This window comes from Python bivittatus, unplaced genomic scaffold (genome assembly GCF_059951505.1).
Source record: "Python bivittatus isolate LINGU-HERP-01145 unplaced genomic scaffold, Pbiv_v1 ctg000570_np1212, whole genome shotgun sequence".
In the NCBI taxonomy this organism is placed as follows: Eukaryota; Metazoa; Chordata; class Lepidosauria; order Squamata; family Pythonidae; genus Python; species Python bivittatus.
Genome location: NW_028277097.1, coordinates 17767802 through 17793814, shown reverse-complemented (window position 1 = coordinate 17793814; position 26013 = coordinate 17767802). Strand labels below are relative to the sequence as shown.

The window sequence follows — 26013 nt, the reverse complement described above, 5'->3', positions numbered from 1 at the left end:
CTGCACTTTAATCCACAAAAGGTTGTTTGTTTTTCATGACTACACCAAAGCCATAGAGCAAAATGTTGGAAACCTGCCTCTTTGAGTTACATGGGAAAGTTATTACAGCACTTGACTTTTCTAGGCAGCGTCAACAGCCTAGATCCATATCTACGTAATTGGGCATAATTAACATGTTGTAACAGTGAAATCTTACTTTCTGACTTTAGAATTTTGGAGACTTTGATCTCTTGTTATACAGTTTTTAGAAAAAGCAACAATAACAGCCCAACTTGATTGGATAAAAGACCCAGTGCCACCAATAACTGGCTACCAATTCAATCTTTTTTTTTTTTAATTTGGTGTTATAGGTGTCCATAGATTAAAACAGTCTCCACCTTTGCCATTGATTATATTTATTTATTTTTCTTTTATTTTAAAAGATTTACATTTTATTTTAAAAGAGTTGAATGGCCTCCCATCTTGAAAGAATTCTGGGCTGCTCACAACAATAAAACTATAAAAAACATAAAAACATAAAAACTAAAATCCAGCACCTTGATTGACCTCTCAGGGAGGCCCAACAACTCTCTGCAGTCTCTACCACTCTACCCCAGTGCCTGATTGAAAAGCTAAGTCTTGATGGCCTTCCAGAAGGCTAGAAGGGTGGGGGCCTGCCGGATTGTAGGGGGTAGGGTGCTCCAGAAGGTAGGGCCAGCCACAGAAAAGTCACACTTCCAAGGTCCCACCTGATGACAATATTTTAGGGAAGGGACCTGGAGCATGCCCATCTGATCTGATCTACTGGAACAATCTAGTGGGATGGGCAGATACCCTCAGGGAGACGCAGTCCTGCAAATGGCCTGGTCCTATGCCAGGTAGGGCTTTAAAGGTAATAACCAGACCTTGAATTGCACCTGGAAGGAAACTGGGAGCCATTGCAGCTCACGCAACAGAGATGTAACATAGGCAAACCTAGAGGCGCCCATCACTGCATGCGCCGCTGCATTCTGGACCAGTTGCAACTTCCAGGTGGTCTTCAAGGGCAGCCCCATGTACAGCATATTGCAATAATCCAAATGGTATTGTTCGTTGTGACATCAACTCCCTTCACACAATATGTTTAACCTGGTTACTGAATTCATTCATTTTCTAGGTTGGCACATATATTGGTAATCTGCCAAGTTGGCCAAGTTCATACAACAGGCTTAGCTACATTGAGAAAAGAACCTGGCCAACATTAAGCCTGAGCTTAAAATGCTTCTGCAAATGCCACTGTATTTAATGGCTTAAGCACCTTGTGTGAACCTAGCCTCTGAGTGGTTTAAAGGACAAATTGCTAGAATAAAAGTTATAAATTTAAGGGTCAGGCTACACTAAGACTTCATACGAGTGGTCATAAGGCACTGTTCACCTGCAGATATGAACTCAAGTTTGATAACTTGCTATGCACGCAAGTGCCCACCTTTCAGATTCCCTCTGACTCATGTTCCAGAAAGACTTTAGTGTTCTACAGTGTCACATCTGTGATTGTGAATATAGATACACTCATCCTTCACCTTATCAGAATATTTGTTGAGTGCATTGTTTTTGCTGTTTTGGAAGTTGCACAGTTACAGTGTGGATTATATTATTTACAGTCTTGATCACCAGCCAGTAAGTGTTCACTCCTCCCTATTTCATCTTGATTATACCTGAAAACATGCTGAAAGTTGTTTTTCAAGGTGGGGAAAAATGAGCATGTGTTTGCAAATCATAAGGAGTTGTATCCAGTTCTATGACACAATAAAACAAAGATTTTTAAGCTAAGCTAAAAATCAAGAGGAATCTGGTAGTGCCTTTTCTGACCAATCCATTTTATTAAAAGCAAAATCTTTTGTGAGCTGTGGTTCACAAACACTTCTGCCTTTTAATAAAATTGTTCATCAGAAAAGGTGCTACCAGGCCTATTCTGATTTTTTGTTACTACAGATTTACACAGCCCTCCTACAATGTTTAACTGTGCTAGCAATGGAAAGTGATAAAAGACTTGAAAAGAACAACAAACATCTAATTTTTTTCCAGCACTTGAGATACTGGCCTGGAGAGGTGATGGAAAAAAATTCTTGGCAATAAAGCATTTGTTGGGTTGCTATAAATTGGAAGGGTATGCTTTCGTAAAAATGGGGGATGTATTTAAAACATGGGGTACTAAAAAAAAAAAAAAACCCAGTATTTTCCAGCTGGTGGTAGCACCTAGTTAATTTTGATTGAACTTGAAAAAAGCTAAGCAGGGTTAAATCTTGTTAGGACTTGGAGACTGCCAGGACATTCCTATCAACATCTCTTCTCAATTACCTTAGAACTAAGTTTATGGTCATTTTGTTTTCCTTCCTTAGCTTCTTTCATTGCTTACTCAATTATCACTAATGAAATATCTTGTATGGGAAAGGAAGGTCCAGCCTGGAGCAAAGTTCTTGTAAAACAGGCAGGACTCTGTAGATGGGAGCAACCCTGAGCTCCTCAAGCACTGTGGAAAATTACAGCTTAGACCTTAAGTCGTCAGTAGGTTTTGGAATTAAGACCAGTCGTTTCAAGCTTCTACAGGGAGAGGTATTTATGCAAGATTAACAGGTTATTAGAAATATTTTTTATTCTTATCTCGGCAAGAGTCTTCAAAAGTGAATGCCAGGGTCATGTAGAAGAACATTCCCTGATGACTTAGCCAAAGTTGTAATGAGTTTTCTGCTGTCAAGCTGAAACAGACTCAGGCACGAATCATTTCATTTAATTAAAGAATAGGCCTTTGTTTCCATGTTCAACTCATCCCTGTTCAGATGCAGAACATTAGCAGCTTGACATTAGCTGCTTGTTCAAAGGAATGGGAAGATGTACGCCAACTCCTAGGTTCAGAGTTTAGCTGACAAAAGACTAGTTTATACTTTTCTGGAACAGAACCAATCAGGCTTCAATTAACAGAGAAGCCACCAGTGAAGTTCACATCTTGAGAGGCGACCATCATGTCAAAGACTGCTGGTGCAGCAGAAGCCCCATAGTGTATAGATTGAATTCTCCCTTTTTGGAGGAAGATGAATCACAGAATCACCACGTCTACATGTTATCTCTGTAACAGAAATGAGATCTCCCCTGATCCTCCATTGTTGTTCAAAAAGTGATGCACCATCACTGAAGAATATGTATAGGATGAAGACTGAAGCACTGCCAGGAATCAGTGGAAAATGGGAATAGTTTGAGGCATGGGATCTGATATATCAATGACATCACCCACTATGGTTTATACCAGTTCTGGTTAACTGTGCCCTATTGCAAAACCATGGAAATGTGGAGAGACTGATACATTGCTTGACCAGTGGCACCATCATCCATAATGAACAGTAGCAACACTGTTCCCCACTGTGTTGTCCATTCTGCTGAGGCACCAAGATTGTGTGACAATACCCCCAGAAGTTCTGTGTTATCCTGCCCAGCTTCCCACTACCCACCCTACTCAGTGGTAGGTTCGGGCTGACTGTGGAATCAAATGCAGATGGCCTCCTGAATAATAGTTGCAACTCAGGTCAGAGGTTGCTGTTGTCCTCTTGACCTGCAGATTGGCCTCCTGGGAAAATAAAATGCTGGACTAGGTTATCCTTTGCTCTAATCCAACAAAGATGTTCCTACCTCTTGGGTCCATGCGTTGCACTAACCCATAATGATTTAATCGTTGTTGAACAATCCAAGACTGGTTGGGTTCGTATAATGTTCTAAGCCAGCAATAGGTAGCCTATAGTATTTCCAATGTCATCAAACTAGGATTCCCAACATCCGTCACCACTGGCCATGCTTCCTATGGATGCACAGAGTTATAGTTGTACACATCTGAACTGCCATAGTTTACTGCTCACTGTTGTTGTTCAGTCACTGAGTTGCTTCAAACTCTTCATGACTTGATGGATTTGTTTTGTCAGGATAGTCAATAGCTGCTTCTTTGAATTCTTGTGAGATCCTGATGATGTCATCACTGATGATATCTAACCACCCTGTGTTCTGTCGGCCTTTTAAAAATTGCTTTTGATTTTTTCCAAGCGTCAGGTTTTCTTTAATGACTCTTGCCTTTGCATGAAGCTTCCAAAATATTTAAGTTTTAGCCTCGTTATTAATGCTTCCAGCAAGAAGCCTTGTTTTACTTCAGTCTGATATTGAACGTCTTGGTCTTCTTGTGGTCCAAGGTATTCTCAACAATTGTCTTCAGCTCCAGCCACAATCCAAAAGCATCAATCTTCATTCTGCCTTTCTGATGGTCCAACTTTCACAGCCATATCTTACAACTGGGAAAATCATGGCCTTGATAATATATATCTGTGTTGTTGATGTGATTTACAGTGCTACCACTGTTCTAGGCCATAAACTAAATTTTGCAAACCACCTTGTTGCTGGGCCAGCTTTAGGCTCTGGCCAAGGGTGCCAAAGCTTAGGGGGCACCAATGCAGCCCCTTCTTCCAGAAACAAAGGCTATTCTAAAAATGCAAATCTTTGCATTGGCAGGAAGTGGTACCATCAGTCAGTGTGGCCTAGGGGCACCACATACCCTCGAGCCGGCACTGGCTGGGTTCACATACTGGGTTCATGCACTGTACTAGACCCAAATTAAATAAATAATGGTTTAGTATGAACCCAACCCAAGTGAGTTTCAGCCTGGCCAGTGATTAGCCGCCAAATTGTCAAAAACATTATGCTAATATATACAATGCCTGATGTATACATAAACATATAAATTATGTATTCTGTGTACAATAGGAATTGGTTGATATGAATTTAGCCTATTATGGGAAAGTGTGTATTTAGGAAAACAAAAAGTACCATGAAAAGCAGCACTTAGAAATATTATCTGAACGTTTCCATGGCACAGGGAGACTTCTCTATTCATGAGAATGGCCATTGGACAACCAGTCAATTCACAGGCATGAGTTTAGGGATGGGAAGGAGCACGTACATTTCAAGATGCAACAACTGACATTTTTGAGACCTCTTTGCAAGAGTTAAGGGGTCAAGCTCAGTCTGGGATCTGTTGGGAACTGGCTGCCGTTCTGAGTGGAAGTAGTCCTGGGTCAAGTCAACAGGCAAGATAAGTAAGGCCAGAGATGGTATGTGCTAAACTTGTGATCCAAAGCAGCAAATCAAGGAAGAGGAACTTATTCAGAGACCTCGTTGCAGGAGTATATTGCTCAGAACTAAACTTAGAGATTCAGAGATGGTTTTAGATCTGTAGAGACTTGGAGAGAGCAGTGGGCCTCTGCTGATGGACCATTCCAGTCATCTGAACCAATCAATTAGTCTGCTAGACTTGCAGGGGGAAAGGAGCATCGATTGAAGAGACAGAAACATGTCTACTTTGAGAAACATCTCACAGCCCGTGCCCTAAAACTGTTCATGAATGAAGCTTCTGTTTTGGGGTGAAGTCTTGTTTCTCTCCCATAATCCATAAATTCAAAGCACCCAGATCTTAAACCAGGAATATATAACCTGGTGCCCTCTGGAGGTTTTAAGCTTCATTTTCCATTCAGATATTAACTAGCAAGGGACTTATAGTCTAAAACATCTGGAAGATGATTTCACCGTCTTAAGCTATTGAAGAGACATGAGCAATATGAGAAACTATTATTACCTTGTGCTGGCAGGAATGTCCCAGAGATGGACATGGGACAAGACTTGGGGCAACTGATAATATTGACTATTTGTGAATATCACAAGGGAAGTCCTTTTGATACAACCACCAACCTTTTCTTTTTAACGCTTCTTTTGCAGCTCTTGCGGTCTATCCCAGTAGGAATTGGGCAGGTATATGGTTGCGATAACCCTTGGAGTGGTGGTATCATCATGCTGGCTCTTTTCATTTCATCCCCTCTCATCTTCAGTCATGCTGTGATTGGCTCAGCAATTGGAGTACCTGCAGGTAAAGCATCATATTATTCTGCCCAGCAACTTTCCCCAACCTGGAAGACCAAATGTTTTGGGCTATATCCAGAATTTTTACTGGCCATGTTGGTGGGGAGTTCTGAGAAAAAGATTTCAACAGTTCCAGTATCTCAAGAAGGCCAATATCTCAAGAGCTTCGTGTTGGGAAAGCTGTTCTATAGTGCCATGCATGAACCAAACTCTGGGATTATCTAGTATTTATTTATAAGATTTATTAGCAAAGGGTGGACAAACTTTGATGGCTGGAGATGACCCTTAACCTTTGAGTGTGTGGGCAGAGCATGTGGGCTAATCATCCAAACCAATCAAGACCAGAACCTTTTGGGATAAGGTATTTTCAGGAGAGTTTGGGGAGGTTTTTTTTTTTTAACTATGCTAATTTGGGAATTAATACTATTTTTGAGTATGTCCCTCTCAAGACAAGAAGGAACTATGCCACCAGGTTTCAGTAACTGTGATCAGAGGTAGCTCCAAGACCCTCCAAAGAGCAGTCTTCAAATAGGATCTGATTTTGTCAACTCCAAAAGTATCATATTCCCATCCAAGCATAAAACCAAAAAACAAACCGTCAAAATTCATAGTTGAAACCAGACAGAAACATCTGCATAATAATATACAAAGTCATTTGTAATCCAAGGTAAACAGGTGAGTCTCTTAGGGCCCACTTGAAAGCTTTTCATAATGCAACCTGGCCAAAAACCCACGAGGCATAGTGGTGAAGGTGCTAGACTAGGAGTGGGAAGACCCCAAGAAAGTTCCCTGGCTGACTCTGGGCCAGTCTTCTCTCTCAGCCCAACCTACCCCATAAGTTTGTTGTGGTGGTGAAAGAGTGAGAACTCTGGCCACCATCATGAACTCTGGAGGAAAAGATGGGATAGAAATCTAATACATAAATAAATTTCAGTTGGAACAGTAATACTCAAAATACCCTCTTTCTCATCCCTACACTGTATTTCTGTTGATGCAACCCAGGATTGCATTTGCTTCGTTTGCAGCAGCATTACCCTACTGGATCATGTTCATCCTGGGTTAAAGCTATAGGTTTAGGATAGGAGGACACCAGGAGATCTGGAGAACTTCTGTATTGCTCTATCCTCCAGGCCTCAAGCTCAGCAGGTTTTTCATCCATTTTATTTTGTAGCCCTGAGTCTGGCCTCTCCTTTGAACAAGATTTATGACGGCTTGTGGAATTACAACAGCTGCCTTTCCTGCATCGCCATAGGAGGAATGTTCTATGCCCTCACCTGGCAGACGTTTGGACTGGCAATAGCTTGTGGTAAGTAACCAGGCTCTTGCTGTTACTTACAGCACCAAAACAGGATCAGAGTATTTGGTCGAGTTCATACGACTTGCTAAACCCAGATGAATAAATACAATTGCTTTGTTCACCTCCACATCATGGTCCAACCAGTAGACCATATTCTAGTTCGGTGGGATGGCCTGTTGCACACCTCCCAGGTCACAACAGGAATGGCTGAACCTCAAACTACTGAACGTGATTTTAGCCTGGATGTGGTACGAACCCTGCCTTGGATTAGCTTTTCTGTCCCAACGGCCAAGCAGTTGGACCAAGACAAGACTTTAGCTGTCAGCCGGCCAAATCAAAGCACTCAAGTGGAGGGGAAAAGTTCAGGGAACAGAGGAACTTAATGGCTGTGCTTTAGCAAATCACTATTTTATTTTATTTTATTTATTTTATTTTTGTGGCTTAGCATACGGTCCAAACCCAGCAGCCCATTTGATGTTTACGGTTCAATGTCTTGTAGGAACCCACCCAAAATGGCTTAATTTGGCAATCAGGTTGTGGGAGAGCGATCGTTCTGTAATGCCATTGCACCTTGGGGCAAAGGTAACAGAAAAAACAGACCAGATCAGATGTAGCCATATGTGATCGGTTTGGTTCTGGCTCAATACAATGGATAAGCCATTGTTTACGGCTTCTTGGGATGTGAGCTCAGCCAACCATGGTCTAGCATGATGGACGGGCCTAACATAGACAGCTTGTTGTGTTGCAAATGCATTGGGAAAGTGCTTTCACAACCCATACCCAGAGGGGCATCCTCAGAGGAGGGTCAAAAAAGTCAAGATGGCAGCCGCACCTGTGCAGTCAAGCCCCACTCCTTTTTTGCGTGTGCTGAGGGCAAGACATGTAATAGGAGGGGGCATCGAGCATGTAATCAAGGTATCATCTTGACTATTTTAATCCCCCCTTACCCCCCCCCCCACTGTAGAAGCCCTGCATGCACGTCTCTGATTTAAGCCTCCTTAAAAGGAATTAACAGATCAGAGTCTCTTTGACTCCCTAACCCCTTACTATTTCAGGGTCTCCTATGGCAAATAATAAGATTATTTTTTTTTTCTTTTTGCAGCCTTTTTTACCAGCTACGTGGGAGAAGCTATGGGCCGTATGTTTTCTGTGGTACGTTGCTGATAATCAAGGAACGAGGACTGATTTGTATCAATTTATTGTCATTTATTCTTTGCACCATCTCACTTTTGGGGGGGGGGACTCAAGGTGATTTAAATGGAGGGGTCTGTCTTATTTTAACCTCACAGCAGCCCACCTGCGAGGTGTGTTTCACCAAGAATGATTGATGCGCCCAAAGTCACCCAGCCTAGCCGAGACGGAGCCTCAATCACTCCATTCCAAGTGCAGCATTTTAATCACCATCATTAGTCTTTCTCCTGTTAATCTTAATTCCCCCTTTGCAAGAAAAGACAAAACATTAATACAAATATATTGTCTTTGTTTTCGAAGGAGGCAGTTTCCCCTGCCTGTGGAACAGGAAGGGCACCATTTTACCCTCTGCAAAATGGCATTTTTGGTTGGATGACCCCATTCAGAAAATACAAACAGGAATTGAGGACAGAATCGAGAATGTGCTAAAACAGTATTTTTCAAACTGGGCCACTTCAAAAACCACCATGCTAAACTAACCTCTGAGACTCAGACCTTAAAGAGAAAGACTTCCTTTAAATTAAGGAAGAATAACTTAATTGATTCGTTAGCATCTGATTCACTAGCCTAACTTTCTAGCCAGGAACATCTAGGGAGGAGGGGGTCAAAAAAGTCAATATGGTAGCTGCAACCATGTGATCGAAGCCTTGGTCCTTTGCAATGTGCATTGTTACACACATAAAAAAGGAGCAGGGTTTTGGTCACACAACTGTGGCTGACATCTTGCCTTTTTTCACACACATACACCCTGTAAATGCCCCAGTTCCTAGCTGGTTCTATAACTTCCAAAGGGGTATGGGGCGTGTGTTACAAAAAAAGAAAATCTCTTCTCCTCCTTTCCCCAGTTCTGACATTATTTTCATATAATTCATATGAAACATATGAATTCATATAACCATATTATTGGTTCCCTACACTTTCTCCAATATAAAATGATGGGAAGATCAGTAAATCTTGATCTGACTCAGTAAATAGCCTTGGCTAGCTAAATGGGTTGCAAAAAGAATCATCGATAGTAATCGCTTTGCCAGCCAGGGATATTAAAGCTAGAATTCTCAACATCCTTCATTTTTACGCATGCTAAGTAGGACTTCTGGGAGCTGAAGTTCATCAACTTCTGTAGGCTGTTCTTGCGGTACAAAACGAAGGATGGAACGCTATTAAAATATAATGCAACGTCTCATGAGTATAGTAAGTCTGGGCTAGGGATAAGATAACATGAAATTGCATCAAGGCTCTGTAGTACAGCATCCTTTCCCCACAAATGTTTTGAGTAAGTCCCAGAGTAGGACAGTAGGTTCAGGTTTCTCCATAGAAGTTTATGTTCCAAATCATTCTTCATTTGATATAGTTGTCAATGCAGTAGATATCTTCCATTGTTGCTCTTGTTTAATTCCAAAAGTTGTGTAGCACTTCATAAGTTTACGACACATGTAAAAAAGGGGGCAGGCTTTGATCACATGGTTGTGGCCACCCTCTTGATTTTGTGCAACCTCCCAAAAAAACTTCTGAGATGTTGCTGGTCTTTTCCTTTCCAGTTTGGGATGCCAGTGGGGACATGGCCTTTCTGCTTATCATCGCTCACCTTCCTGCTCTTAGTAACCACCAATGAGGCCATCTTCAAACTGCCTCTCTCCAAAGTCACCTACCCAGAAGCCAACCGGGCATATTATTTGGCGAGGAAGAGATCGTGCCCTGAATCCACTTGTGACAAAGTGTAACAGACTAAATCAAAGGAAAGAGTTTATCTTCACAAGTAGGACCTTCCCGAGGAAGAACAGAACCGTAAACAACCACTTAGTTTTCAGTGGGCAGTTTGTCCTTCTGGGTTGTAGATATCTTCACTTGGATCAATAAGGTTCAACGTTCAGGACATTCTTCAGTCAGAAGTGAATGCAATATCTGATTCATCCGGAAAGGAACATAATATTTGTCAGACAAATAAGAGTTTAGACAGCGGGATTCAGCTCTTGAAGCAACATCTGATCCCATTGATTTTTAATCACATTAAAACATCTACAAGGACATTTGTTAACCAAAGCAGGAAGAGATGTTTCAGATGAGATCCAGACTTCATTATAGTTCGACCAGCAAAATCAATGGAGTTTAAGTTAGTGAATCTTTGATCCCACCGATTTCAGTGGGATTACATTAAATATGATGAAGTCTGGAAGATCCAAACCATTCTTTGTATAAAGAAGAGAAATTATTAGGTTTCCATTTACAAACTTAGCTGTTACCTGCAAACTATGACTATTTTATATGAAGTCTGATAAGATATGTTTACAGTATCCTCTAATTCCTAGCATTATAGAGTGTAGCGAGTAGCCATTGCTAGAGCAAAGTTTATATGAAGAAGGCTTTGGAGCCCTTGGTGCTCTCTAAGCTTGGTTTGCTTGCAGACATTTCATTACCCGACTAGGTAACATCATCAGTGCTAGTGAGTGTGGTGTTTGCTCCCTGTTTATATACAGTATCTTGCCCTGCCAGTATTGGTGGGGGTGTGGTTTTCTCCTTAGTAGTTCCTTGATTGGTGGATGAATAATAAAGACATAATGAAATGCCTGCAGGCAAAGAATCACGCACCAAGGACTCCACAGTTCAACCCTGAGTTACATATATTCTCTTCTATTGGAAGAAGGCTTTTCATATATCATATATCAATGTGTTCTCAATTTAAAAACCAAAAATGTATACATGGGGTAGCTGAACAGTGAAGACACAGTTAATCTAGACTATGTGATCATGAGTCAGCTCCTTTTCTAAGCAACATGAGAAATGCTTGGGCAGATTAGTGACCAGACAGGCAGTTCTCCTCCCAACTTCTTTTTGTATGCTGTCCCAAAAGGATAGATCGGATGAGAAGCTGACAGTGACAAGGCAGAACACTGATCAGATTGGGATACTCTTGTGTTTATCAGAGGAGTCTCTGCAAGTTGTGATCCTTGGCAGATCCCACCAAACTCTGACACCTGATGCTAGCCCTAATACCATCTCTCCAAACCATGATTTATAAATGAGCTTGAATCATGGTTTGAAGACCATGATTCATTTGGGGCATCTTAGCAAAGTAGAGTTGGGGAGAAGCATACAGAAAGTGAACAAGGGAAACTCAAGAAAAGCATGCTTTGGAGGTCCCAGTTTATGATATCCAACTCACTGGAGTCATTATATGAGCTAGGCAGCCTTGAATAATATTTATCAACCAACATGTATCTACTGTACTTTATTGTGTTACTACAAGTGTAATGAATGTGTTTTAGGTTTTTATTTTTTCTGGGTGTCAAATAAGCGATAGCAAAATGCATGAAGTGTAAAATGTTTCCTTCTTTTTCATGGACTGCTTTGTCCTTCACCCTTCTAGACCGTATGGTAATCAGCCAGCACCAATTCTGTCTTAAAAGCTGCTCCCTTGTTTTAGGCTCTGAGTTGTTTTAAACAGCTTTTCTTCTAGGGCAATACATCTAAGGGGCAGAAGCTAAATCAAAGTTGTTACACGTACACGAAAGATAGATCAAAGCTGGACTGTTAGCTACATCCCAATGCTTTGTCATAAGAGAAAGAAATAGGTAGAGTCAGATGCAAAGACTTTTTCAGCAGTGCAACACTGGGATTAATATAGCAGAGGTACATTATTGTAACCACTCTGAATAATGCTTTTTTCAGTCACGTTGTCATCCCTGGATGTGTCAAAGAAGAATAGCCTCTCAGCACAAAGCTGGCTTTACTGGATACTAGACAACCTGTGACCCATTGGGTCCTTGTTTCAGAGATATTTCCTTACCAGATCCCTCAATGCCTTCAACAATGGCAGAACTTCTAATGTACTGCCTCCCGTGAAAAAGTTCTTAAAAATTCAGGGAGATATTCAGAGATGTATCTGCCTTGGAAATTCCCCAGGTCATTCATATTGAGTTGTATAGCACAGTCAAACATCAGGAGCTGACCACAGGAAATGTTTTATGACATTTTGCATTATGTCGTAAAATGTTTATTATGTTTATGGCATAATATGTTTTATAAAATTTGCCAAATTTCAATTCCATGGGAGTCACGGGTCCCGGATTTTGGACGAATTCTGTAAGTTAGCCCATTTGAGGTACCTTGGTTCAAAAATTGTTGGGCTATGACACACTGTTTTGCCCAGTTAAAGGTTACAAATAAACAGACACAAGAGTTTTAGTAGTAAAGCTATGGCTGGGTTGGGGAATTCTGGGAATTGAAGTCCACACATCATAAAGTTGCTAAGGTTGAGAAACACTGATATAGATATGTCTATAGGATATGTCACAGTGGCATAGGGTTCCTTTCACAGTGTCTTTGTAGCACTCGCATGGTCAACCTCGAGGTCTCTTCCCAGACTCCAGTACACAATAAAGCAACTAGTGAGGCATACGGTGGTCATCCATTCTGATGACGTATCCCACCCACCATATCTGGGCTCTGATAATCAGAATGCTGGTGGGCTCTGCGAGATCCAAGACCTCCAGGTTGGAGACATGGTCTTGCCAACAAAGGCCAAGGATGGAGCAGAGAGTGTGCATGTGAAATTTCTCCAGTTACTTAATGTGCCTTCAGAACAGAGTCCAGGACTCACATCCATATAGGAGAGAAGGGATAACCACAGCTCTGTAGACTTTCAGCATTGTGCAGATACGGATGTTGTATTGATTAGTACCCCAGTGCCTGGCTGGCCTTGTTCATCCTGGGGTCCTGCTTATCCAAAGACCCATTGCTTGAGATGATGCTTCTCAAGTATTTGAAGCTGTTTACATTTGTCAGCTGGGTGTCATCAACAGTGATTTTTGATTCTATGGGGTTGGTATCTGGCACAGACTGTTAAAGTACTTCAGTCTTGTTCAGGCTGATAGGCTGAAGAACATAGCAGCATCTGAGAATTTGTTCAGCATCAACTGTAGATCACTGTCTTTGTGCACCAGGAGTGCACAGTCATCAGCAAAGAGGGTTTCTTGGATGACTGTATGGAGGAACTTAGTCCATTCGTTCAAGCAAACAGCACATGACAACATGCAAGCGAAGAACAGATTGAACAAACTACTCTACCAAATTCTACCAAAAAAACACAACTCTACCAGAAAAAAAAAAAAAAAACCTCCACCAAAGGACAATTCACCACTTCATGTGACAGCATGTTCCACTGGTGTTAGCTCATATAGTGAGGAACTTCCTCCTGATATCTAGCCTGAACCTCTTTCTTTGTAATTTTAATCTATGGCTTCTGGTTCTACTCTCTGGAGCAATCAAGAATAAGCCCACTCCCTCTGCTGTGTAACAAACTTTGACATGTTTGAAGACCGTTATTCTAGAAGGCATCATCACCTCTAGAACACATGATTTCTCTTTAAGGTTAGTAATTCTTGAGGAAAGTGAGAAGAAGCCCATGTAATTCTAGTTTTTAAAAAATGATTTTCAGGAAGGATATGGAAAATGATATGCCAGCTATTTTGAAGTTCAATCTGGACAAAAATGCAGAAAGTATTATTAAAGAAGAAATAATCCAAGCTGTAGAATGACAAATATTTCTGGAAAAAGAGCCAACATAGCTTCTGCAAAGGTAAGTTTTCTCCAGCTTAGTTTCTGAAGTTCTTGGGGATGTATCAACAAGCATGTAGAGAAGATGATTGAATAGATATTGTATCTTGGGATTTTAAAAGGTCCTTAAACAAAGACTTCTGGATAAACGCAGAAGCCAAGTGATGAAAATATGGATGCTGTTATAGATTGGCAGCTGATTAAAGAAGAGGAAATAGAGACTAGAAATACATTAATAACATTCAAGTTGCAGAAACTTTCAAATTGGTGTCTCTCAAGGATCACTCATCGGACTTAGGAGTCAGAATTCACCACTTGTGTATTAATGTCCTGGAATTTGGAGAAGTAAAATTAAAAAGAATTTGCAAAGCGATCCAAAGAGATAAACAGCACATGCACTTTACCATGCAAAGTGGTTCACACTGGCGCACGCGCACGCACACACACACACAAATCCAGGTTTTACATGTAGTTTAATAAGGTCTGAACTTCAGTAAGGGGCATTCGTAAAGGAATCATTGTCACACACGCATCACCCATAAAAAAGGGGTGTGTCCTCAGTCACATAATCCTGGCTCCCCTCTTGGTTTGCTTGTTGTTGCTGTTGTTTGACACAACCCTGGCTGATGCCCCTGCTTCCATGTTTGTGAACTTCCCAGATGCATCTGGTTGACCACAGCATGAGATCCAGTGCTGGACTTGCCTCCACATTTGTAGAGAGTCAGGGAGATGACCTTGAGGGAATTAGGCAAGAACTGTTTTAGAAGCAAAGAGGGCCGAAACATTCTTTAAGCCCTGGGAAACAAGATAGTCTTCAGAAGAGACTGATTCAGGATCCTTCCTGATTCACTGGGATATAAGAGGGAGGGAAAGCACAATCAGGCTTGTAAGGTCCTGTTACTATAGCCTAACTCAATAAAGTAGAATTTTATTCTTCTGGTGGAGTCTGTTTCCTGACCTTGTCTACCTCAAAGGACTGACCACATTCTTCTTATGATCTTAGGATATTTTGCATCCAGACTACCACTCTGAACTTGTCTCTGAAAACCATGCACGTTGCATGTGTACTTAAAATAAATGTATGTATAGCAAAGTGTATGTGTAAGAATGCAGTCATCTGAAAAACGGTGTGGTCAGATATCTGAAAAGATCTTAGTTACATCTTCTTGGAGCAGCAATCTCAATCTGAACTGAAAAAGATTGATAGGGTTTAGAGTTCAACAGTTATGAATATGTTTAATTTTAAAAATGTTGGTGGTAAGGATTCCAGGCAGACTGTAACAAAGGGAGCGAGAGATCTGAACGTGTGGAATTTTACAACAGCACTAATGAAGTTTCATGTTCCACACCCAAGTAAATGAGTTATAGTGCTATTTATTTTCAAAATCAGATTTCTTATACCCACACACACTCTTCTTCTAGTGTTGCCAACTATGTTAAATTGTATTTATTATTCTCTTGAATATTCTACTCCAAAATCAGTCTTTCCTTCCTGCTTGCTAAACTTAACTTCATAAGACAGATAGCATTGTGACATCAAATGTTTGTTTTAGAGACCAGTCTAGAATTCCTTGATTTTATTGTCATGGTACACTGTCTACTGTAGCTTTTATTGTATCTGTGTTTTATTGACACAAAGCGACCTGCAGAGGAAGTGCTGAAAGGCCATCTGTCAGGGATGCTGGAGTCATGAATTATTGCCCTGGGCAAGGAGTTCAACTACATGATCTTCCAGGTCCCTTCCAAGCCTACATTCTATGTCTCCATGAAACCAAATTGATGCTACACGGCCTTCGGTCTGCAACTTTTTCACATGAAGCCTGCTGGTATTTCTATACAGAAAGTTGCAATCTTGAAAACACACATACTGTACCCGCTGCAGCCAGTCACTCATCTAAGAGTATTTCTTTCATGAAATGTGTTCCCCCCATTTGGTTGAAGCTCATGGGGGCCCATACAAGTCAGGGACAAACCTACATTTTATGAGGAGGGAGAAGGTGTCAGCTCCATTAGGTAGACCAGATCAGAAAACCAACTCCAGAGAAAGACCAGAACCACACTTTATTGATAATAACAGATCCTTGCAAGTCTGATTGTGCCAAACCTCCTCCTCCTTTTTATACTTCAGAGAATTAGGGAGGTGTCTGCCTGAGTCACTTCCAAATATTATCTCGTTGCTCTGGACTGGAAATATTTCAGCCCCTTTTGCCTAGATAAGAGTTCTTGCATATTTCCATCAAAGTCATGTTCCTTACTCTCCACAGAAGGCACCAGTGAGCAGGGATCAGTACTGTTGTGCAGATGTTGAGGCCAACCTTGGTGTAGAGGCCAAAGGCCAACCTGTGGTAATTTCTGTCTCTGCTTCCATTCACCACCATCTCTTCATTCCTGTGCAAGCAAGAAAGGTAAGAATGAAGCAACATCTTCTAACTTCGGTTGCTATCCTCCAGATATACTGGGCTACAAATATGAAACAGGGATACTAAACCTTCCAGTATTTTGGAATTTCAATGTCCATAAAATGAAAGAATAAAGAATATCTAGATTAGGAATGGGGGAATGTTGTCTATGGAAGGTAAAGATCCATGAGGTGGGGAAAAAGGCTTTTAATGGTAAAGAAGGTGGAGGATCCCTAGATGTTGCTGAACTAGTTCCCAGAATCCCTCCACATTAACCATGGACAGTTGGGAGCTGGGATTCAGGACCATCTGGAGCACATCATTTCTTATTAGGGCTATGTTCATATTGCAGTTATTTGGAGGAAATGATTCAGACCTTGTGCAAATGCCGATACAGGATCTCTCTGCTATTCATTAAAGCAGCCGTGTCCTTTCTATGCTCCCAACAAACCATGAAGAAAAATGCCACTGTAAAACTGCTCTAATGAGCTGACTCAGTAAAATAGTGGCTTCTTTCTTCAGGCATGTGCAGAAGCCTTAAAAAAAAAAGGCTGCTTTAATTATTTTTATATATTTCTTAGATTTACATTGCACTGTTCCTGCAAGTGGCTTACATGGAAACCATCCTTCACTTCAATCCTGCAACAACAACTCATTGAAGTAGATTGAGCTAACAGACAGTAACTGGCTCAGAGTCATCCATAAGCTTCTGTGGCTGAAGGCAGACTTGAACCCAGCTCTCCCCAGTCCTGGGTGAACATTGATACCACTACACCATAGTACTGGCAGGAGGTGTTATGTGCCTGCAACATCCTACAAAACTGGTTACTTTTGTAGTCCGTTTAAGCTTATTGTGTGAATGTTGGTTATGTGTGGGTTTCCTGCCTCAAAATGGCATGAAATTCTTCATCAGTTGTCAGAGAAGTCTCCAGGGGACACAACGAAATATGTTTTTCGGGGGGGGGGGGGTCTGGTACCATCCTGTGGCCACAGTTTGCTCATTCCTGTTTTAAAGGATTAGACCAAGTGTGCCAAATGTCATCTTCTTGCTACTGCAATTGAATAATTTGGCAGCAGCCAAAATCAGTAGGCAGAAACACATTTCACCTTCTATTTGTGAAATAACCTCCAAGATTATTTTTCTGCTCTGGTTTTAATCTCCTGTTTTCCCCTTAAGTCCCCCCAAAGGCTTCTGTCTGTTTTGGTTGGAGTGCTTTATTTCCTTACAGGCTAATGGCCCAGTTCATGGGTTACTTCAACGCGGAAGGAGTGCCCCTCAAATGAGTTAATAGTTGCCCTAATTCTAATACTTTCTTCACTAGTCATGCTGAAATGGTACAGAGACTATAATGTTTGCCCAGCATATAGAAGATTACCAGTTCAAAACCCCACAGATTTTTTGTTAATTACTATTTTTCTTTTTCTGAGTTAGCTAGGTTTTCCCCTGGACTTTTTTTTTTAAAATAATGAGAAACCCAAGGGTTTGCAGTTTTATTGTTTATCTAGGCTCCTGAAATAAAAGAAGCAAAATAGTTTTACCTCAGGTGACTGGAGAAATGATAAAACAATGCCCCTTGGACTTACTTTAGAAAAAAAAGAAAGAGATGAGGGGAAAAACTAGTTAGCTCAGGAAAAGAAAAATAGTAATTTAAACAAAAAGTGTTTCTCCCTGTTTTTGAATCAGTAAACATCTAAATGTTAGGGAAAGGTCACAGCCGCTGTGTTGTTTCAGACCTGCTAGGAAAGGGAGGTATAGAGGGTATTAGAGTCACTTAGGTGAGATGGGCAGCCATACAAATTGAATAAATAAATAAATTAAAATGCAATACAGTAATATATATATATTCCCCTCTCACCCCTATGGGTGGTACGTGTCTTCCTCAATCTTGGGTCCTCTACCAGAGGCCTGGGAGTTGGAGGGTTCTGCACAGTATCTTAGCTGTTCCTAGCACTGCACTCTTCTGGACAGAGAGCTCTGATGTTGTTCCTGGGATCTGTTGGAGCCATTCTCCCAGCTTAGGAGTCATGGCCCCAAGTGCTCCTACCACCACTGGCCCTGGTACTTCTCCAACTTCTCATGCTCCTTCTTCCTGAGGTTGCTGTCACTTGGCACTGCTACATCTATCACTACTGCTGTCTTCTGGTCTTTGTCTACTACCACAATGTCTGGTTGATTGGCCGGTACCTGCCTGTCCGTCTAGATCTGGAAGTCCCACAGGATCTTAGCCCTGTTGTTCTCCATGACCTTCTGTGGAATCTCCCATCTGGACTTGGGGGGGTCTAGCCCATACACTGTGCAGATGTTCCTGTACACAATGCCAGCTACTTGGTTGTGCTGTTCAGTATATGCTGTTCCTGCCTGCATCTTACACCCTGCCACTATGTGTTGGACTGTCTCTGAGGCCTCTTTGCACAATCTGCACCTTGGGTCCTGTCTAGCGTGGTAGACCTCTGCTTCTATGGATCTGGTGCTTAGTGCCTGTTCTTGTGCTGCTATGATCAGTGCCTCAGTGCTGTCTCTTAGTCCGGCCCTTTCCAGCCACTGATAGGATTTCCCAGTGTTAGCCACCTCAGCTATCCATCAATGGTACATCCCATGCAGGGGCTTGTCTTGCCATGATATTTCCTCCACTTGAACTTCCTCCCATGTCTGCTGCTGCCTGAGGCATTCTCTCAGCAGCTCATCTCAGGGTGCCATCTTACTGATGTACTCCTGGATGCTCCAGGTTTTGTCCAGGACAGTGGCTTGACATTCATCAGACCCCACCCGCCCTCTTTGTGGCTGGTGTACAGTCTCTGGGTGTTGGACTTGGGGTGGAAACCTCTGTACATTGTGAGGAGCTTCCAGGCCTTCACATCGGCAGCCTCCATGTCCTTCTTTGGCCAGCTCACTATACCGGCAGGGTATCTGATGACTGGCAGGGCATACATGTTGATGGCATGGATCTTGTTCTTCCCATTGAGCTGGCTCTTCAGGACCTGTCTTATCCTTTGGTGGTACTTGGATGTTGCTGTCTTCCTTACCTCCTCATCATGGTTCCCATGTGACTGTGGGACACCAACGTATTTATAGCTGGTCTCTATGTCTACTATGTGGCCCACTGGTAGTTCCACTCCATTGGTCTTAACTACCTTCCCTCTCTTTACTATCATCCTGCCACACTTCTCCAGTCTGAATGACATCCCAATATCCTCGCTGTAGATCCATGTCAAGTGGATCAGTGAGTCGATGTCTCGTTCACTCTTAGCATACAGCTTGATGTCATCCATGTAGAGAAGGTGGCTGATGGTGATTCCACTCTTGAACTTGTACCCATATCCAGTCCTTGTGATTAACTGGCTGAGGGGGTTTAAGCCTATGCAGAACAGCAGTGGGGATAGTGCATCACCTTGGTAAATGCCGCACATGATGGCCATTTGTGCGAGCTGTCTTGAGTTGACTTCCAGTGTTGTCTTCCACAGTCCCATTGAATTCTCGAAGGAAGGTCCTTAGTGTCCTGTTGACTTTGTATAGTGCCAGGCATTCACAGATCCATATGTGCGGCATTGAGTCATAGGCTTTCCTGTAGTCAATCCAGGCTGTGCTCAGACTGGTCTGCCTAGACCTTGAGTCTCGGGCGACTGCTCTATCTATGAGTAACTGGTGTTTTGAGCCTCTGGTGTTGTTCCCAATGCCCTTCTGAGCTGTGCTCATGTACTGGCAACTAGGATGCCTGATAGAACTTTCCATGTTGTGGGGAGGCAGCTTATTGGCCAGTAATTGGATGGTGCTGTGAGGGTCTTTCATGATCAGCACTGTCCTTCCTTGTGTTAGCCAGTCTGGGTGGGAACCTGCTGCTAGCAGTTGGTTCATCTGTGCTGCTAAGCGTTCATGCACTGCTGTTAGTTTCTTTAGCCAGTAGGTGTGGATCATGTCCGGGCCAGGTGCCGTCCAGCTTTTCATGTTCTTGACCCGCTGTTGGATGTCTGCTACTGTGATGGTGACTGGTTCCTGTTCTGGGAGATTGCTGTGGTCTGCTTTCAGGTCCTGCAGCCACTTTGCACTGGTGTTATGTGTCTTCTCTTCCTCCCATATGTTCTTCCAGTACTGTTCAGTTTCCACTGCTGGTGGCTCACCTGTTACTCTGTGGTTGCACTGCAGCTGAGAGTACACTTTGGATGGTTCTTTGGAGAACAGGGCATTTATCTTCTTGGCCTCTCCTTCTCTAGTGTATCTCCTTAGCCTGGCAGCCAGTGCTGTGACCTTTGTTTAGCAGTCTCTAGGGCTTCAGATGGAGTCGGGCCCATATATTTTTTCAGTAGCCGAGTCTTATCCTTAATCTCCACACACTTCGGTAGTTCCACCAGCTGACTGACTTCTCTCCGAGTTGCCTTGATCTTAGCCTTGTTCTTCTTGATCGTGTAGCCAAGCATTTCCAGGATTACAGTGGCTGTAGCAAGTTACAGTGGTAGTAGGGATTGTCTGGAGGGCTCTGTTGGCATCTTCTAGCATACTATCTGATGGTACTTCTCCACTGAGCCTTGGTAATCGGACTTGAGGGTTGACTGTAGCTAGTTTATCCATGATCTTATGCCTCATATCAGCTGCTGTGCTCTGTAATGGGGTGGCAGTGACGTTCCAGCTTCAGGTATTGGCTGCACATCCAGTTGTTCTTCCAGGTCTTCTTGAGTCTGGGTTGTAATGTGGAGTTCGTCTATCTCAAGTTGTGAGAGCAGCTTCCTCTTCACTATGTTGAAGCGCTGGGTAACAAGTTGTTTCTCAGTTAGTGTGGCCTTCTGTCTATCATAGTTCCCTCATACGTTTCATATATCCCCTCTCATTAGGTCTGCTGTTGTAGTAGCAATTCCATCAATTCCAAGTTCTCTTGTCTCGTCCATGTATGGTTTGTTCCACTAGCCCACTTAACATCAGATTGTCCTGGTTCCCCAACATCTGACGCAGCCCTTGTTAATCCGGGCGACATCCGAGCCGGCATGACTCTCTTAGTTCGTGTCACTCTCATATTTGAGGTAGGCAGGTGAAGCGTTAGGGGGTCTTCGCCCAAGGACCCCTACTGGTAAGGTAGGTACCAGCCGGGATTTGAACCCTGGTCTCCTGCATCAAAGGCGGTGTTCTAACCACTACGCTATTCAGCCGCTATCTATCTATCTATCTATCTATCTATCTATCTATCTATCTATCTATCTATCTATCTATCTTAAAAGTAGTACTTGTGCCTGCATATAAGTGCATTTTAATGCTTTTGAAGGGCATTATTTTGATATACAATTTTATATTTTATATATATATATATATGCTTCACATAATGTATAACCATCTCAAGTCTTCTTATTGGCATTTTATTGAAACTTGGGAAATAAAAGTGCCATACACTTTAATCTTGTATATAAATTTAACTTAACTTTCTCTGTGTGTAGGTGTGTGCATTTATACATGAATGTACTTACATATGCAAACATATAAAAGTATATATGTCCAGGAAGATCCATCCACAGGAAGGAAAGTGATTTCCCATTGCTTTCCTGGCACAAAACATTGGGTGGGCCCAGCCACAGGAGGATTGTCCAGTGCAAGGACCATAACAGCCAGCAGTCCAGACCGAACATCTTGCAAGCTGTGCCAAAATGCCTCAGTCCAGACAGGATTTTCTTAACCCAGGTTAGACTCAAGCCCATGACCAAAGAACAGGAGCAACCCAAGGGTGTTCTGCGGTTCTGAGAAGCATTTTGCAACCAGCAAGTCTAATAAAAACAACAACTTGTTAATGCTAAAAGTCATTGAACCATAGAATGGAAGGGTTGGAAGGGACCTTGGGATCATCTAGCCCAGCCCCCTTCCCAGGAAGGAAACCACTACTTCAGCAACCTTGATAGATGGTTTAAATCTTTCCAGCAAAGGAGAATCCACCGTTTCTTGAGGCAGTTCATTCCACAGTAGAACAGCTGATCATTAGGAAATTATTCCTGATCCTTACCAAAATCGGGCTCCTTATAATTGAAAACTCTTGTTGTTTTGTCCTGTATTCTGGAACACCTCTGAGCCATTCTGCCCCTTCTTCTATGTGACGCCAGAAGAAGCTGGAAGGCAGAGAAGGAGAAGCAGGAGACAGCGATGGAGAAGTCTGACCAAAACAGGCCTTCATACTTAGTATGTCAAACCTAGAGGAATTCAACCCATTATTTAAAGTAAAAACCCAATAACAACTCTTTATTCCCTCCCGAGAAAGAGGGACTGGGGGCTTCCAGACCCCCCTTGCAAGATCCATAGCGACCAAGATGGTCCTTGGAGATTTTATTGCCATGGAAACCCAGATCCCCGCCCCACAAGAGAGGATGGAATGCTGCCAGGCCTGGTAGCCCGAGAACTCCACCCGGCATTGAGCGTCTGACATTTCAGCCTTTCTCCCACTGTGTGGAGATCAAGTGCACGAAGAGGAAAGTCAGCAGGATCTCTTGGGACAGCAAATGGTCCCCCCCCCCACCTTGGGGCCTCCTCCCCAGGCTATCAATGGAAATTTCCCCGCTGGGAAAATTCCACTGCCCTTTTCAAGTCACCTCCTGCCCCACCAACAGGCCGGAGACATTTTTATAGAACACAAACACACCGGAGTCCCGTGTTTATGGCTTGGCACATTTTAAAGCTGGGTGGGGCCAGCTGCTTCGGCAGAACTGCCATCGTGAAAGTCCCAGAATTTGCGGCTGAGATTTTGAAGGGGGTCAGAGGGGGTCACGAGTCTTTGCTTTGATCCCGGGGGTGGTGGGTGTCAGCAGAGGCAGCGTGGACAAGCAGGGTCCCCTCTGATGTGCGGATGTCAAAGCGGGTGGCCAGGGAACCTGATGAGAAGCAGCACTGGGCTGCCAAGCACACAACTCAGGCTAAAAGTTTGATTTTTTGCACCTTCCCAGGGCTGGGAGAGCTGTGTGCCCAGATCCTGGGGCTGGAATGCGAGGCCTACTCCCTGTCCAGCTTAGTGGCTACATTGGCATAACATGCCTAACCTGGTTAGCCAGTGAACTCCCATTCTGCACATGCCCTATACAGTGAACCAAAGCTAGCCAAATGAGCTGGTCCCACAACATGCAAAGTCACACAAAAGAAGCAAAAGAAAACAAAACGTGTTACTTGTAATGCATCACACATTGTGGGAAGGTCGTCAGTAGGCATTTAACTGATCTGATTAAGCAAGTTACGGAAACACGGCCAATGAAAAGCGGCTTCTTATATGAAACGTTGGTCTCTCCAATGTAGTAGCTTCCAAATGCATTATCTTCCATTCAGTTTCACTCTGGCCCTCCATAAAGGTCTGGCACAACCAACTCTACAACCCCATTCTGACTCCTTTTCCCACCATGCGTCTATTTCGAAGGGGTAGAAACGGTACACAGAAAAAGCTTTCCCCAAGGTAAGGCCAACCATTAAATGGGAAAGCACAAAGCTTCAGGACCAAAGGAGGAAACGCTGCTTGACCCAATGCAGAGTTAATCTGTGGAATCTGCTGCCAACAGATGTGATGATGGCCACCGGTGTGCCCACTTTCAAAGGGGATGGGAGACATTTCTGAAGGATGGCTGTTTCGCTCCTGGATTACAGAAGGCACCTCTCTCATGCCAGCTGCTGGGCAATAAAAATGTCTCCTGTCCATGGCTGGCCATGGGTGACGTGGACCCTTGGCCTCGTCCAGCATCCAGGCTCCTTTTAGCTTCTGATGTTCCAGGAGAAATAGAAGTCAACTGCATCTCCTCTAAACACCACTGCCCTCTGGTGTCAACCTGGAGCTTCTCAGCACTGAGAAACAAGCATGCAGGATGAAAACCACACCGAGGCATCCATGGGAGGGGGGAGTCAAAAAAGTCAAGATGGCAGCAACAACATTGTGATTGAAGCCCCACCACCACTTTTTTATGTGCACTACTCATGCGATGCATGGAAAAAAAAATAAGGGCGGGGCTTCAATCATGCAGTCTTGACTGTTTTGACCCCCACTCCTGCCCCTCCAGACTCCATTGCTGTTCAAGAGCTTGGAAGGGAAAAGGTAGAATCAGAAAAGAGACAAAGATGAGCCATTTTAAATATTTGGCTTTTTCAGATAAGGGTTTGGGGGTGGGGCAGGAGGTCACCTGGAGCTTACTTCAATATATTTGGGGAGGGGGGGGGTAGACAGAGCCATCTTTGTTCCCCCGTGCTTTTCAATATGCTAAATACATTTAAGCTGCAATAGAAACTTTTGAATTTATTTGTTGCTTTGCTTTATTTATTATTGACTGTCAGCAGCTGTTTTTAATTATTTTTCTAATTAATCCCATTCCCCCCAAGCTTTAATTCTGAACCGCAGATAGATAGATGATAGACAGATAGACAGACAGACATAAAACCAAGTGGAACAATAAAGAAATAGGTAGTTCTAAACATCTGGGCTAGGCAATGTTAGTGCAGGTATTTGTGACTCTGTAAAGATTTTCCATTTTAATATAGTAAGAACAGCTTTATTTATTAAGTGCTTAGAACAAAGTGCAGTATAGATACAAACAATGATATGTTACAATTAATTATAATGTAATAATATAAAATGAGGATGCTGCATAACATACGTAAATCAAATCATCCCCAAACTTTTCGCATTCGTTGCAGCCTAGCAGCTTCAGGCTTGCCCTACAGTATTGCCAAAATGCTAGTCCTCTTCCCCCTCCTTCACATCCCCTTATCCCACACTTTTCCACATCACAAAACACCAGAAGCTGGAAAGTATGGACAAGATTGAAGCCATGCTTCACCCAGCATCTCTTTCTGTCACCAAAGCAAAGACTAAGGAGTGCCAGTAAGGAAAGGTTCGTGAGATAGGAGTAGTAAAATACCCTTCAAGGTGCTCCTGGTGGCTTCATGGATGTTCATGTTGTCTTCCTGGTAACTCCATGGAAATGCTTCTCCGCTGCTTTGTTTGGGGATGTTTTTTGACTTCCCAGTCTACAGACCTGGGATTTCCTAGTGGTCTCCCATCCAAGTACTAATCCTGCTTAAATTCCAAGTCTGGATGAGATTGGCCAAGTGCTGAGACAGTTTGAACATTGGTTGATTGATTATGCGCCATCAAGTCAGTGTCAACTCTTAGTGACTGCATAGATAGATTTTCTCCAGGAGGATCTGCTCCTCACCTGGTCCTTCAGGTCTTCCAATGGTGCCCCCAGCACCACTGTAACTGAAGCCATTCATCTTGCTGCTGGTTGTCCTCTTCTTCTCTTTCCTTCCACCTTCCCCATCATTAGAGACTTCTTCAGAGAGCCGGGTCTTCACATCATGTGTCCAAAGTACATTTTTTCTCAGGAACACACACACACCATAAAGAGGTAGCACAGCAGGCTTTTGCAGGGGGCGGGGTGGAGTTTGAATATTAAACCCATGTAATCTCACAACTTCATTCTCAGCCTGGCTTAAAAATAAGAAGTGGATGGCTTATTCATTCCATGGCTTTTCCACTCATCTCCACATGATGACTTTTTTCTTTAAAAAAAAAAAAAGTCATTTGACCAGTCATCTTCACTCATCTCTTCCGGGGTAAGAAAAAGTCTATCTGCCTCTATTCTGCAGAGAGTGGGGGGAAATGCTGATGCAGCCCTGAGTGGATCCAATCAACCAAGTCAGGAAAGAAGATTTGGGGGAGAATGGCTGAGAAG

At 42.9% G+C, this 26013-nt stretch overlaps 1 protein-coding gene across 2 annotated transcripts in view; it reads left to right on the top strand.

Annotated features, from left to right (window-relative positions):
* Nucleotides 1-11697, top strand: part of SLC14A1 (solute carrier family 14 member 1 (Kidd blood group)) — a 31917-nt gene extending 20220 nt beyond the window's left edge. For both annotated transcript variants that reach the window (XM_088152744.1, XM_088152745.1), the window contains 4 exons: nucleotides 5764-5911; nucleotides 7076-7210; nucleotides 8304-8353; nucleotides 9931-11697. In XM_088152744.1, the coding sequence (XP_088008870.1) occupies nucleotides 5764-5911; nucleotides 7076-7210; nucleotides 8304-8353; nucleotides 9931-10113 (516 nt within the window). In that variant the 3' untranslated portion in view covers nucleotides 10114-11697. The remainder of the gene's footprint in view (nucleotides 1-5763; nucleotides 5912-7075; nucleotides 7211-8303; nucleotides 8354-9930) is intronic.
* The last annotated feature ends 14316 nt before the right edge of the window (nucleotides 11698-26013 follow it).